This window comes from Lipotes vexillifer, unplaced genomic scaffold (genome assembly GCF_000442215.2).
Source record: "Lipotes vexillifer unplaced genomic scaffold, Lipotes_vexillifer_v1.1 scaffold67, whole genome shotgun sequence".
NCBI lineage: Eukaryota > Metazoa > Chordata > Mammalia > Artiodactyla > Lipotidae > Lipotes > Lipotes vexillifer.
In genome coordinates, this window is record NW_006797638.1 from 1,329,218 (window position 1) to 1,344,353 (window position 15,136).

At 36.5% G+C, this 15,136-nt stretch overlaps 1 protein-coding gene across 3 annotated transcripts in view; it reads left to right on the forward strand.

Moving 5' to 3' along the window:
• The window catches only part of ARB2A (ARB2 cotranscriptional regulator A), a 434,977-nt gene that overhangs the window by 27,131 nt on the left and 392,710 nt on the right, over positions 1 to 15,136 (forward strand). Inside the window, exon 2 of one of the 3 annotated variants that reach the window (XM_007469759.1) lies at positions 11,140 to 11,263. The exons of the other annotated variants lie outside the window; for them this stretch is intronic. Coding sequence (XP_007469821.1) covers positions 11,158 to 11,263 — 106 coding nt within the window. The 5' untranslated portion in view covers positions 11,140 to 11,157. The remainder of the gene's footprint in view (positions 1 to 11,139; positions 11,264 to 15,136) is intronic. 3 annotated transcript variants of the gene reach the window in all.

The window sequence follows — 15,136 nt, forward strand, 5'->3', positions numbered from 1 at the left end:
GTAAGGGTAGACGCTATCAAACTCCTAGAGTAAAACATAGGCAGAACACTTTATGACATAAATCACAGCAAGATGCTTTTTGACCCACCTCCTAGAGAAATGGAAATAAAAACAAAAATATACAAATGGGACCTAATGAAACTTCAAAGCTTTTGCACAGCAAAGGAAACCATAAACAAGACCAAAAGACAACCCTCAGAATGGGAGAAAACATTTGCAAATGAAGCAACTGACAAAGGATTAATCTCCAAAATTTACAAGCAGCTCATGCAGCTCAATATGAAAAAAACAAACAACCCAATCCACAAATGGGCAGAAGACGTAAGTAGACATTTCTCCAAAGAAGATATACAGACTGCCAACAAACACATGAAAGAATGCTCAACGTCATTAATCATTAGAGAAATGCAAATCAAAACTACAATGAGATATCATCTCATGCCGGTCAGAGTGGCTATCATCAAAATATCTAGAAACAATAAATTCTGGTGAGGGTGTGGAGAAAAGGGAACACTCTTGCACTGCTGGTGGGAATGTGAATTGGTTCAGCCACTGTGGAGAAGAGTATGGAGGTTCCTTAAAAAACTACAAATAGAACTACCATATGACCCAGCAATCCCACTACTAGGTATATACCCTGAGAAAACCATAATTCAAAAGAGTCATGTACCGAAATGTTCATTGAAGCTCTACAATAGCCAGGAGATGGAAACAACCTAAGTGTCCTTTGTCGGATGAATGGATAAAGAAGATGTGGCACATATATACAATGGAATATTACTCAGCCATAAAAAGAAATGAAATTGAGTTATTTGTAGTGAGGTGGATGGGCCTAGAGTCTGTCATACAGAGTGAAGTAAGTCAGAAAGAGAAACAAATACCGTATGCTAACACATATATATGGAATCTAAGAAAAAAAAAAAAGTCATGAAGAACCTAGGGGTAAGATAGGAATAAAGACACAGACCTACTAGAGAATAGACTTGAGGATATGGGGAGGGGAAAGGGTAAGCTGTGATGAAGTGAGAGAGTGGCATGGACAGATATACACTACCAAATATAAAATAGCTAGTAGGAAGCAGCCACATAGCACAGGGAGATCAGCTCGGTGGTTTGTGACCCCCAGAGGGGTGGGATAGGGAGGGTGAGAGGGAGGGAGATGTGAGAGGGAAGAGATATGGGAACATATGTATATGTATAACTGATTCACTTTGTTATTAGGCAGAAACTAACACACCATTGTAAAGCAATTATACTCCAATAAAATGATACTTAAAAAACAAAACAAAACAAAGAAATGACAAAAAGAAATACTTACAGTTAAGACTTTCATGCTACATGGCCAAGCCCTGTTCACACATGAACTCATTCAATTCTTACAATGCTATGAGATAGGTGCCATTATTTGTCCTTTATAGAGATGGGAAAACTAAGGCACGTGGCCTCCACAGCTAGCAAGGGGCAGAGCTGGTGTTTGAACAAAGCGAGGCTTTAGCATCTGAGACCTTAACTATTCTGCCAAACTGCCGCTAATACAAGCACCTGTAAACCATGATGTAAAAGAATATATAAAGAAAAGAATGTATATATACATGTACAACTGAATCCCTTTGCTGTAAAGCTGTAATGAACACTACATTGTAAATCAGCTATACTTCAATAAAAAATTATAAAGAAAAAAAAGTCTAGTTGTAAAATTCTTTACTCTCATGATCATAGGAAAGGATTCTACTACTTTGTGCTTATGTAGACAATAGTAATGAATGCCATCTGGCATACTGTGTTTAAGCATAGGTCTAATAATATAAATGGGTTATCATTCCACAAAGTGTCGTTGTGCTGACAACTTTAGTGCCACAGCATTAACTTCCTGTAATTAATATTGTGGCTAAGTGATGGTTGTTTTAGTGGGGGAAAATATTTTGTGGAAGCCAGGAGGGTTCAAAGCTCTTTGGTTTTGGAATAAGAGAATTTTGCTGCCTCAAATCCTTTGTTAATTTAGTCAAGTTACACAATATGAATTGTATTTCTTGTTTTCTGTATAAAGTAAATAGCCACTGTAACTAATACGGTAGTTTAGAAAGGTGATTTGAAGTTTCACATTTCTAATTCTCTTTATTTAACATCAGATATTTGTAGTATCACAGCAATAGAGAGTCCTCCCAAGTCTTTCTGAGTTCATCACCTGTTGGTCTCAGGATGTGGTCATTTTTGAAATATGGTACAGACATTAAATTCTAGAAAGTATTAGCACTTCATAAAGAATTGGGGAAGTCTAGAAGCCAAAAAAAAGAAAAAATCATTCATTCTGAAGGCACTTAAGTGATAACATTCCCAGTTGTTAACACATTTAGGTAAAGTCAGCCTTCACAGATATTTTCCCCTTAAATAAACAATAAGGAGTGCACTGTCAGTAGACACTGGATATGAGTGGTACTTAAATGCCTATTTACAGTACAGTCGTGGTCTCCACAAAGCTTAACTTTGCCATTAAACTTTATTGCTGGTGTTATTAGTATAGCTCACCAGGCGTCAGAATAAATTGCTTGATTATATGCTCAAGTTCTTCCTTCATTTTTATTTTTCCCTATAGTATGTGGTACATTTCTAACTTTGAAGTAAGTTAGTATTATGTGTGGGATAAGTTGCAATAATAATAATAATAATAAGGCAATTGTTACCAAATTTCAGTCCTTATTAGAAATTGGGTAAAATTGGGATACTCTAGGTGGTATGTGGCCAAAGAATTAACAAATCATGACCAAAGTGAATCAGTGCTCTGACCACATTCTCACTGGAAGATTTATGTAAGGGATAGGGCCAGGCCAGGGAGGCAAATTATCATTAACAGAGAATCCTCAATGCACAGAACTAGAACAAGCTAGGCTAGAGTACTGTGGTTCACAAAAACTTTATATATAATGTTCACCTTTTATATGTAGGAAATAATATATTTGCCCCTAATGTCTCGATAGAGCAGGCCTAGATGGTTGCCATCCTGGCTCTGGTGGAAGGGATGATAGGGACATTTGAAGAGAGAAGTTCTTTAAGTGAGTCTGCTTGAAGTCCACTTAACAATTTTGTTTTCATGGAAAGAAAAGAGAAGAATGAATGAAATGGTCAAGCCTCCTCCCTTTTGAGACTGTGCCTTGACCTTTGGCATGGTAGCTTTAAAGAAGAGATTGGAGAGAGAGAGCCACTTAACACACAGTGAGGAATACTGCTCCAATGTAAACATATCTCTTTTGGACTATTGGAATCATCACCTCAAAAAGAAACTTAAGTACCCACTGGCAGTCACTTCTCATTCTCTCCCCCACCCCAACTCCCCAAAACTCTTATTAATCTGCTTTCTGTTTCAGTGGATTTGCCTGTTCTAGACATTTCATAAATGGAATCATACGCTATATGGTCTTTCTCTTGTTTATCATGTTTTCATTGTCGTTCGTGTTGTAGCATATGTCACTACTTCATTCTTTTTATTAATTAGTGAGTAATATTCTGTTATGTGGATATATACCACATTTTGTGTATCCAGTTGTCACTTGATAGACATTTAATTTGTTTCTGCTTTTCGGCAATTACGAATAATGCTTCTGTAAACATTTATGTGTTAGTTTTGGTATGAACATGTGTTTTGATTTCTCTTAGGTATGTAGCTGGAAGTGGAATTGCTGGGTCTTTTGGTAAATCTATGTTTAACATTTTGAGGAACTCTCAGACTGTTTTCGTGAGTGGCTACACCAGTTTACATTTCTTCTGACAATGGATGAGGGTTCCAATTTCTCCACATTCTCACCAGCATTTGTTTTTCTTGTTGCTTACAGCCATGTTATAGAGTGTGAAGTGGTATCTTACTGTGGTTTTGATTTGCATTTTCATAATGACTAATGGTGCTGGGCATATCTTTTTTGTGCTTTTTGGTCATTTGTATATCTTCTTTGGAGAGATGTGTATTCATATCCTTTGTCAGTTTTAAAATTAGGTTGTCTTTTTATTGTTGAGTTGCTAGTGTTCTTTATATATTCTGGATATATAAAGTCTGGATATATAAAGTCTCAGCATCAGAATTTTTTTTGTTTAATTTGCAGAAAAATCATTTAGAAAAGTACATTGTTGCAGCTTGGATTTTTCAGAAGCAGATGCTGAGACAAAATTTGGAGTGCAAGGTGTTTATTAGAGATCGACGCTTGTGAAAACAAGGAGGACAACGGGATTGGTCAAAGGGAGAAATTGAACTAAATGCAGGCCTGACAGAACCTCAGCCAACCTTGCAGCGAGCTCTGGAGCAAATAGTGCCTGTCAGGCTTCTCCTGCATCAGGCTGAAATGGCTGGGCCTTTGTTTCCCCGCTTGGTTCAGTCAGCTCCTGAGGGTCAGTCAGCCTGGGAAAGGCCTGACCTTGAGTGAGGCATTGCTCTGCATCTGAGGCTGGCTCTTAAGTGGTGAACAGCTTGAGGCTGTTTGCTGAGTGTACTGAGCAGCAAGTTCCCCTTGAAGGGGCATGGTGGGGGCAGAGGGTGGGTCATCTTAGTGTCTACAACATGCATAGTATATTTTAAAATTCAGGTTGAACTTTGAGCTCACAAAGTTGAGTACAGATGCTAGTAAGAGTATTTATGGAATGAGAAATTTTGGTTCAGGCTTTACAAATATGTTATCACTGTTATTTCATGGTTTTGGCTACTTTTAAATCTTAAGATAGTTTCTGCTTGGTCAATTTGGCCTGGAGGTATGTACATTCATAATATTAGCTATATTTTATTGTTCATGTTTACCATAGAGTCTCTTAAGTAGCTAATGACATTTTAATTTGACCCCTATAAAAGATACTATTTGTTTGATTTAACTCTGTTTTTCTGAAATTTTGAGCATATCTCCTTTTTGAGAATTATTTTGTCCTCTGCCATAGCTCTGCTATTTCTGTTCCATATTATGAAAACTTCATAAAAGGCTACTTAAATGATTTTTTCTTTTGTGGGGCTTCAAAATTGAGAGTTATCTAAAGAATTGTGTTAGCCATGTTTAATTTCTTAGATTCAGTTTTAGCATTGTCTTGCAGATATTCTAACGTTTTCACTCTAGCCTTGTTGAGTTTCTGTCTTTTTGCTAACCAGAAAGCAATATGAAACCTAACCTGATGACTACCGAGCTCACAACCTGTTAAAAGGACACAGTAGTACAATATTAGTTTCTTGTAAAATCTTTGTATTTGATATTCCTTAACTTTTGACTCTTTCTTTTAGATGCTTGATTTGCCAAAGTACTGTGAGGAATGATGGGGAGTAATTTTTTGTTTTTAATAGTTGTATAACAAACTTGATGAGTAGTTTGTTTCAGTTTGTTTCCAGTTTAGGGATTACATTTTTTATTGATTTATTAATTTTTTTATTATAGTACAGTTGATTTACAATATTGTGTTAGTTTCAGGTGTGCAAAATGATTCAGTTATATATATTTTTTTCAGATTATTTTCCATTAAAGGTTATTACAAGATATTGAATATAGTTTCCTATGCTAAACAGTAAATCCTTGTCACTTATTTATTTTATGTATAGTAGTTTGTATTTGTTAATCCCATACTCCTAATTTATCCTTCCCCCTGCTCCCCCTTTTGGTAACTATAAATTTGTTTTCTATGTCTGTTTCTGTTTTGTATATCAATTCATTTGTTTTATTTTTTAGATTCCACATGTAAGTGGTACCATATAATATTTGTCTTTCTCTGTCTAACTTGCTTCACTAAGTATAACATTCTGTAGATCTATCCATGTTGCTGCAAATGGCAATATTTCGTTCTTTTTTATGGCTGAGGAGTATTCTATTATGATGGAGAGTAATTTTTATCAATCTTAATTCTGAATAGCAAACCAAATAGGCTGAGACAATTTTGGTGGACAGCTTTTGTCTATATATATGTAATCAACTTCCTCCAACTTGCCTAAACTCCAAATTGTAATACTCCCTGATGACATAAATTAGTACACAAGAGTGAAAACCTTTTGTAGGATAAAGAAACTAGAATTATTTTCCTAGTTGAAGTTGAGTGGTTTGACTCTATCAGCCAGTTGTGGCAGTGACCTAATAAGTTAATGGATGTGAAAGGACTTGGTGACTTTGTAACATGTGCATTTAGGAGATAGTTGGAATAGTGTTCTTCTTTGGACACAACTTTAATCTGAATGAAGGTAGAACTCACATACTTGAACTTTTCCAGACATACATTTTAATAAGATTAGACAAGAATATAAACAAATTATATTAAAAATTAATTTAAGTTCCATTATAATTATATTCAATATAGTCTTGGAAACCCAAGTCAACTCAACAAGTACTTATTATGGGGCTTAACTGTTTATTCTTATTCTAAGAATTCACCCAAATGATACACATTGAAAGTTTCTCATTCCTATAAGCTGGATGATGAGAATATCCTTTTTGGCGTTTGAGCACGTAGTAATTGGAACCAAATTATTTCTAATGTTATGTGGATTACTAATATTTATAAAGGAATTTATAGTTTGTAAAATGTTTTTGTCTACATTTTTTCGTATGATCTTCATAATCACCCTGTAAAGGGAAGTGCTCTTATTTTCTTTGTTATTCCCATTACTTAGGTTAGAGAAGTTGTGACTTTCTCAAGATCACTCAGCCACTAGGTGGTGGAATTGAGGCTAAAAACCTGAATTTCTCCTCCCAAACCTAAAACATCACTTTGCTTGAGAAACTAAGGAATTACTTTAGGTGTGTTTGGATTGGAACAAGATATTCCTACTCTGAGCTAAACCTTGACCCACATATAGATTACATTCTCTGTAGAAGTCACCATTTTCTATGCACTAAGAGCCCATATTACCCTGGGCCTTGTCTTTCATGTCTTCTTCAGCCTGATGCCCTTATTCTTCTTTAGGCTCTTCCCCAGTGCCCATATGTCTGTACACACACACACACACACACACACACACACACACACACTATCACACACACTCTCTCTCCAAAACATACATTTTTCACACTATTGACTCAGAACTATAAACTGTCCCGTATTGTTATGAACTAAACTTCACTGATGAGGAACTTCTGAGTAACATGCATATTTTAACTGTAATTTGGTTAGATGTTTTGGTTCTTCTTAAATCTCTGGTACCGGTTCAATTACTGTGTTTTTGACTGCAAGTAAGCTTTCATGAGCTGGATTTCAGAGCCTGACTTAGCATAGATTCTTTGGGGGACCAAACCAGCTCCAGGGGTCCCAGGGACTTAACCCAATTTTACTCGTCCTGTGATGTTTTGTACTTTCATCATTACATTCAGAATGTGAGGTGGAAAGGCCTTCTGTTGCAAAATAATTTATATCTAGGTCCTATTTAATACCAGCCTAAAAACAAACAGATGTAGGAAACTAAGGCTTCTGTGTATCTTTGTGTACATTTTATAAGTGTTCATGCCATATTTTGAGGAAATAGGGCAAATAAAAAATATTCTACTGTTTCATGTTTTGAAATGCTCACTGGATAAAGATTACACATGACAAGTTATTTATAGTTTTATTTATACATAGTGGATTCTCTGTTGGAACCATAGAAAGGAAGAAGATATGATAATTGCTTTGTGTAGTTTGCAGAATGAAATCGCAAACTGAGATGTTTTGAATCTAGTTTATATTGTAACCATTTCTAGGAAACCATATTTAAACAGCAGTGGTTATCATGAAGTATACAGCATGTCAACTGTGTCGCAGTTCACATCAGTAAAAACCTTCCACCACTTTATTCCCTATAACCTAACCTCCATCAGATAATACTAAATAAACTATGTCGAGCGCACGTATTAATATATATACATCAAATGTATCAAACGGCTTGCTGGCTGCATTTGCAGTAGTGTTTATCTGTGGTCAAGGCTGTTATAACTCTGAATTTTTATGAGGAAAACTAAATTGAGAATTTATAATGTTCCTGATTTACTTTCACCAGCTGTGCCACAGCCAAGGAAAATAACTCAAGAAGATAAAAATCTAACAGTGAATAAGAAGGCAATAGGCAGTTTGCTTCATGCTTACCTGCTTTGTATCTGCTGCTATAAAGTGTAGGGTCAAAGATAGTAGTTAGTAGTCTCCTAACTTATATATCATCACTTCAGTGAATTGCAACATGTGTTTTTGGGTTGTCTTGTATAAAGTAAGCATAATGATTATTAATTGATATTTGATCTTGGGAGTCTTGAAAATGATTCTTTAAAATGTGAATTGTATTTTTTCCCTATATCTCTTACTCATTTATTTGTGAATTTGACAAATATCCATTGAGCTCCACAATGTATCAGACATTGTGCTAGGGACAGTCATGATACCTGTCCTCATGAAGGTCAAAGTCTTAAAGGCAGAATGTGTTATTAAACATTGTAGAGCAGTTAGAGCTTTTTTTCAAGTTTTATTGAGATATAATTGACATATAACATTTTGTGCATTTAAGACATATAATGTGATGACTTGATTTATGTATGTTTTGCAAAATATTGACACAATAAGGTTAGTTAACACATCTGTAACCTCACATAGTTACTTTCTTTTTGTTTTGTGGTGAGAACTTTTAAGATCTACTCTCTTAGCAACTTTCAAGTATACAGCACAGTATTGTTAACTTTAGTCACCATGCTGTACGTTAGATCCCCAGAATTTTAAAATATGAATCTTGAAAATGACTCTAGCATCGAAACTATTTTATAATTTCGCCTTCAGTGAAACAGTCACAATGAAATAATAATATAAATTGTTCTGTTTAGAAATTAGACAATTTGAGGCCAGTGAAAAATAACCTAACAGTTTACATTTAGAAGAAAACTGAATTGGCAGAGGGATAGAGTAAAAAATGCAAGAAGTCTCCTATAGATAGTTAATTTGGTTTTGGAATTGTTAGCAAAGAGCACTGTATGGAATCTCTATCATTATGAACATTTCTGTTTTCATTTCTACTACAAGATGGTAGATAATAAGGATTTGCCGGAGAAACTTGTACACAAACTTGTGGGACTTGACAGATAAAACTAATTCCTGAATGTAAATAGATAACCCTTATAAATATTGCTTTTTCTTTTTTTGTTTTGCGGTATGCGGGCCTCTCACTTTTGTGACCTCTCACGTTGCGGAGCACAGGCTCTGGACGCGCAGGCTCAGTGGCCATGGCTCATGGGCCCAGCCGCTCCACGGCATGTGGGATCTTCCCAGACCAGAGCACGAACCCATGTCCCCTGCATCGGCAGGCGGACTGTCAACCACTGCACCACCAGGGAAGCCCAGCTTTTTTTATAACAGTGTTGTAATGATCAGTCTGGGTCTCATATATTTTATTTGTGGCAATTTGGTAGTTTTATTTGGTCACGAGAGAGTAAGCCCCACCCGGGCAGTGACCATGTTTTACTCACCATTGCACCCTGGTGCCTTGCACATTGCCCACCCTATAGACAAAAATACGTGTCTTGAAGGAATATAGACATATTTCATCCATGTAGAATTTACAGAGTTTTGAGTTACCTATTCGCAGAAGAAAAATAACAGCTACTTCCATGCTAAGTGAAAATGCTTTCCCAGTCAAAAATAGTCTCATATTTTAGTTATTCCTAGGTTAGGAAACCTCACATTATTGAGAAACAGTAATACCACTAGTAATAGCAATGATCAGCTGTACACACCTTCTGTAATATTACTTCTCAACCACTATTATATGAGCTACACTTTATAAATGAGGAATCTGAAGATTTTTGGATATTAAGTGATTTGTCCCTGGCCACAGAGCTGTTATTAAGTAGTGAAGCTAGGATACATTTACAACATTTAAAAAATATAAACCAACATGTGTTGGACACTTAATTATGCATCAGGCACTATACTAAATGTTCTACATTTAACCTCATTGTAACACCATGAGGGAAGCATGATTATCATTTACATTTTACATATGTGGAAAGTGAGGCTTAGAGAAGTTAAATAATTTGTCAAGGACACATGGCTAGTTAGTAGTAGAGCCAGAGGGCCCTTTTTCTTATACTACCCCACCTACAGTTAGAATTGAGATAAGGGCAGCATTGATTTATGACCCTAGGAATGTTCATAGTTTAAAAATATTATTTTAAGTATTATTATTATTATTTTAAAGCATTTCCTGCTGTACTCTGTTAATTATAAAAATGCCTCAGTTTTTAAAGATAATTGTACAATATACCTCTGAGTGGAAACTGAAGTTTGCTTTTTGGGTAGTAAGTAAATCAGTCAGAGGAGTATTCAATCTTGTTTATCACAGTTTTTATGTAATTTCCTTAACAGTATGGATTGACTTTTAATTTCATTTAATTTTTTTCCACTGTATGTGTTGCATTCTTTTCTTTTAAACTTTAGGAATAGTGTTTTGGGTTTTTTTCCCTGTTTGTGGGCACCCTGGGAGAAACTAACTATTTATAGTTTAAATGCTTTCCTTTTGGCCAAGGCAGAGCAGCATTAGATTTTAATAAATCGTAAGTTTATATTACGATTGTTTACTGGAGTGCCATTTATAGAGTATGGCTTCCAGACATAGAATTTAACATAGTTTTTTATTTTAAAAGGGCTAATTTTTTCCCTTAAAGTTGTATTTTGAATTACACTCGAGGTAATTTATGGCTACCTTAAGTATTTTTCTCCTTCTGCCTGTCTGCATGTCCCAGGAAAAAAAATATTCTGACCTTGTACATCACATGCTGACAGTTGATTTTAAAAGAAATGTCAAGTTTTAGAAACTACATGGAGATAATTTTAAGAACATTAGATGATAGGGAACTACACCTAAATAGTAAGTTTAGCTCAGTTCAGTTTAGCAGCATTAGGTGCCTGTGTGTATAGTGTTGTGTTTGGTGATATGAGAGACATCAAGATGACAAAAAGTTGATACCTTTATCCTGGGGCTTGTAATCTGTTAGGTGACCCAGACAAATACATAAATAACTGTAATGCAAGGCAGGCTATGATAAGTGCTGTGGTATAGGCATCAACAAAGTGCAGTGGGGAAATCAGGATAGAGAGATTAATTCCAATTGGGAGGATCTAGGACTTTCTCATGGAGTAGGTAGGATTGAGTAGAGCTTAATTTATTGCTTTCATTCATTCTAGACTGTCTTCTGAAGATTGATGTCTATTTCCTTGAGGTCTTTAATTTTGTTGCCAATTTGGATAAGCATGGCACACATCCAGCAGGGAGGTCCAGATGAAAAAGAAAAGACAACAGCCCTGAAAGGTACATACTTAATTTGCTTTTTCAGGATATTTTCATTGTGCCTAATGAAGGTATAGGAATATTTAGGTGACCTTACATTCATTTCAATTCTAAAATAAGAATATCAGTACTTAATCTATTTGTAATTATTTGTATCCCGTGACTACCTCAGTGTCTGAGATATAGTATGTACTCAGTAAATAAATCATAAAATTATGTGATTTTACAGATGTAAGAATTCTTAATGCTTTTCTTATTCCAGGTCATGTATTTAACAGTAAAACTAACACTAGTGGTCTCTTGAGTCAAGACTAGTGCCCTTACCATATTTTTGTTGTTTGAAATGTCATACGAGGTTAGGATAATGATCTTGTATTGTCTTTGTGGCATTAGCTCTAGGGATATTTTATGAGATTAAGAAAAGTTAGATTAAGAAAAGTGCGGGAAGGCAGGTTGTGGTGGCGATGGTGGAAAGCAAGCGTTAAGTTTTCGACATATTAAATATTAAACTGAGATGCCACTTAAACATCAAGCTGGAGAAGTTGAGTGTAGAGTTTGGGAGGGCATTTGGGTTGGAGATAAAAGTTTTAGGAATCATTAGCATAGAGGTAATATTTAAAGTTATGGTCCTAATTGAGATCACCAGGGATGTCACTGTAGCCAGAAAGAGAAAAGGTCTGAAGATTGAACCATGGGACGTCTCGATCTTAGGGTCAGGAAAATGAGGAAGAACTAGCAAAAGAGGCTTAAAGTGAATTTCTAGTAAGATAGGCTGAGACCTAGGAGCAAGAGAGATCCTGAACACGAAGTGAAGAAAATGAGAGTAATTAATTTAGTAATGATTATAAACCAGCTTAGATGAGGACTGAGAATTTACTTTTGGGTTTGACAGTGTAGAGTTTATTGATGGTCTTCACAAAGAGCTTTTCAGTGAATTGATGGAAATGAAAGTCGTATGGGAGAACTTCAGTAGAGATGGGAAGAGAGGAATTGGAGACAGTTATAGACAACTCTGTAGATGGTTTTACTTCATGTATGTATGCTGCTGAGAATGACTTGCACACTCAGAATAATGGTTAATTTAGGAAGGAGGATAAGGAACCTGTGTGTTTCCATCTAAACAAACTCGCTGGGTTTCCACTTAGATAGCTTTTGTGCATCTTCAACCTTACTTGATAATGCGAAAATTTGATCTCTCAGGTTGTGGTTCCAATTTACACTTCCACAAGTAGTATATAAGAGATCAGATGGATTTTTCTGGATTTTAGAGTTAGTACAGTGACATTAAAAGTATATGGATAGGGTCTAAATATAGAACTATCTGGATTCAAACTCATGTTTTTCCCACTCACCATGAAACAAATTGCTTAACTTCTCTAAATCTTTTTCTTCATTGGTACAATAGGAATACAGTGCTTAGCACACATGAGCTTGAAATGACTAATGAGGGAGTCAAATTGAAAATATTAGAAGATAAAATGGCAAATGCATAGTAAAGTGTATTTTAGAACAGATTGACAAACTGAATAAAACTTTGTCCCTAAAACAGTCCTATTTATCAGTTTTTTTTTTTATGGATTATGGTTTGATGTCACGTCTAAGGACTCTTTGCCTAGCCTTACTTTGTGAAGATCTTCTCTTATGTTTTCTTCTAAAAGGTTTATAGTTTAGATTTTACATTTAAACTAATGGTGCATTTTGAGTTAATTTTTATATAAGGTATGAGATTTAGGTCAAGGTTTTTTGTTTGTTTTTTTGTTTTGCCTATTGATGTCCAATTGCACCAGCACTGTTTGTGAAAAAGACTGTGTTTCTGCTATTGAATTACTTCTTCACCTTTGTCAAAAATAAATTGGACATTTTTCGGTGGGCTTATTTTGGGGTTCTCTATTTTGTTCCATGTATCTGTGTCTGTCTCTTCTCTAATTCATACTCTCTTGATTACTAAACTAAATGGTAAGTCTTAAAATTGACTAGAATGATTCTTCCCACTTCATTCTTATTCAGAATTGTTTGGTTTTTCTAGGTCCTTTGCCTTTCCATGTAAATTTTAACAGTAAAATTGTCTATAACCACAAAAAGATAATTTACTGAGGTTTTGATAGGAATTGTGTTTAAACCTATAGACGAATGTGAGAATTGATGTCTTTACTATATTGAGGTTTCTAGTCCATGAACATGGAATGTCTGTCATTTATTTAGATATTTGAGTTACTTCATTGATTCTTTGTAATTTTCATCATGTAAGTCTTACACATTTGTTATTAGATTTATACTTATTTTATATATATGTATAGATTTTTGGCTGCGTTGGGTCTTAATTGCTGCTTGCAATCTTTCTGTAGTTGCGGCAAGTGGGGGCTACTCTTCGTTGCAGTGTGTGGGCTTCTCCTTGTGTTGGCTTCTCTTGTTGTAGAGCACAGGCTCTAGGCACATGGGCTTCAGTAGTTGTGGTACCCAGGCTCATTAGTTATGGCTCGTGGGCTCTAGAGCGCAGGCTCAGTAGTTGTGGCACACGGGCTTAGTTACTCCGCAGCATGTGGGATCTTCCCAGACAAGGACTCGAACCCATGTCCCCTGCATTGGCAGGTGGATTCTTAACCACTGCGCCACCAGGGAAGTCCTTTATTATAATTTTTAGAGTGATTGTAAATGGTATTGTGTTTTTAATTTCAATTGTCACATGTTTACTGATACTTTCTGGAAATATAATGAAGTTTTGTGTGTTGATATTATATTCTGTGACTTTGCTGAAGTCGCTTATTAGTTCTTGGGGTTTTCTTGGTAGATCCTTGGGATTTTCTATATAGACCATCATGTCATTTGCTAGTTAGGCAGTTTTATTTCTTCCTTTTCAGTTTTGCTTTTTTGCACTGGCTAAGACATCCAATGCTATGTTGAATAAGAATAAGGAGAATGGGGCTTCCCTGGTGGCGCAGTGGTTGAGAGTCCGCCTGCCGATGCAGGGGACACGGGTTTGTGCCCTGGTCTGGGAAGATCCCACATGCCGTGGAGCAGCTGGGCCCATGAGCCATGGCCACTGAGCCTGCGCGTCCGGAGCCTGTGCTCCGCAACGGGAGAGGCCACAACAGTGAGAGGCCCGTGTACCACAAAAAAAAAAAAAAAGAATAAGGAGAATGGACATTTTTTTCCTTGCTTACTAGGGGTAACAGTGAGTAGTGCCACTCTCACTTTCATCCCTTAATTTCTAGACCTGTGAATTCTGGCTGTGGGAGAAATAGCACTATATTTTGGACACTGATTCAGAGTATATACAACCTTCTAGAGAATCTTGTTCCAGCCCTGCAGGGTTCTGCCACCCAGCTGGCCCTGTAACTAAGTCTTCAAAAGGCAGTCCACCATTCTGTCAAACTAGCTGCTTCAAGATGTTGGGGAGCATGTTAAGACCAGTGAGTTCCATGAGCATGGGCCCACTGCCACCCTTCTTTTGATGTAATGTGAGTTTCTTGATCAGAAACAATGTGGTGTGGAATACCATGATGGTGGATAAAGCCTTCTGTAAGTCCACGGATAGCAGATTTGGCAGAAGCATTGAGTGCAGGGACGGCCAGTCTGTATCCAGAGAAAGTATCTATTCCAGTAAGAACAAAATGCTGCCCCTTTCATGATGGAGGTGATCCAGTGTAATTAACCTGCCACCAAGTAGCTGGCTGATCACCCCAGGGAATGGTGCCATGTTGGGGACGAAATGTTGGTCTCTGCTGCTGGCAAATTGGACACTCAGCCATGGTTGTAGCCAAGTTGGCTTTGGTGAGTGGATGTTCATATTACTGAGCCCCCATATGACCTCCTTCCTTGCCACCATGGCCACTTTGTTCTTGAGCTCATTGGGTGATGACAGGTTTGGCTGGGGGAAGAGGTTTACTGGGGTCC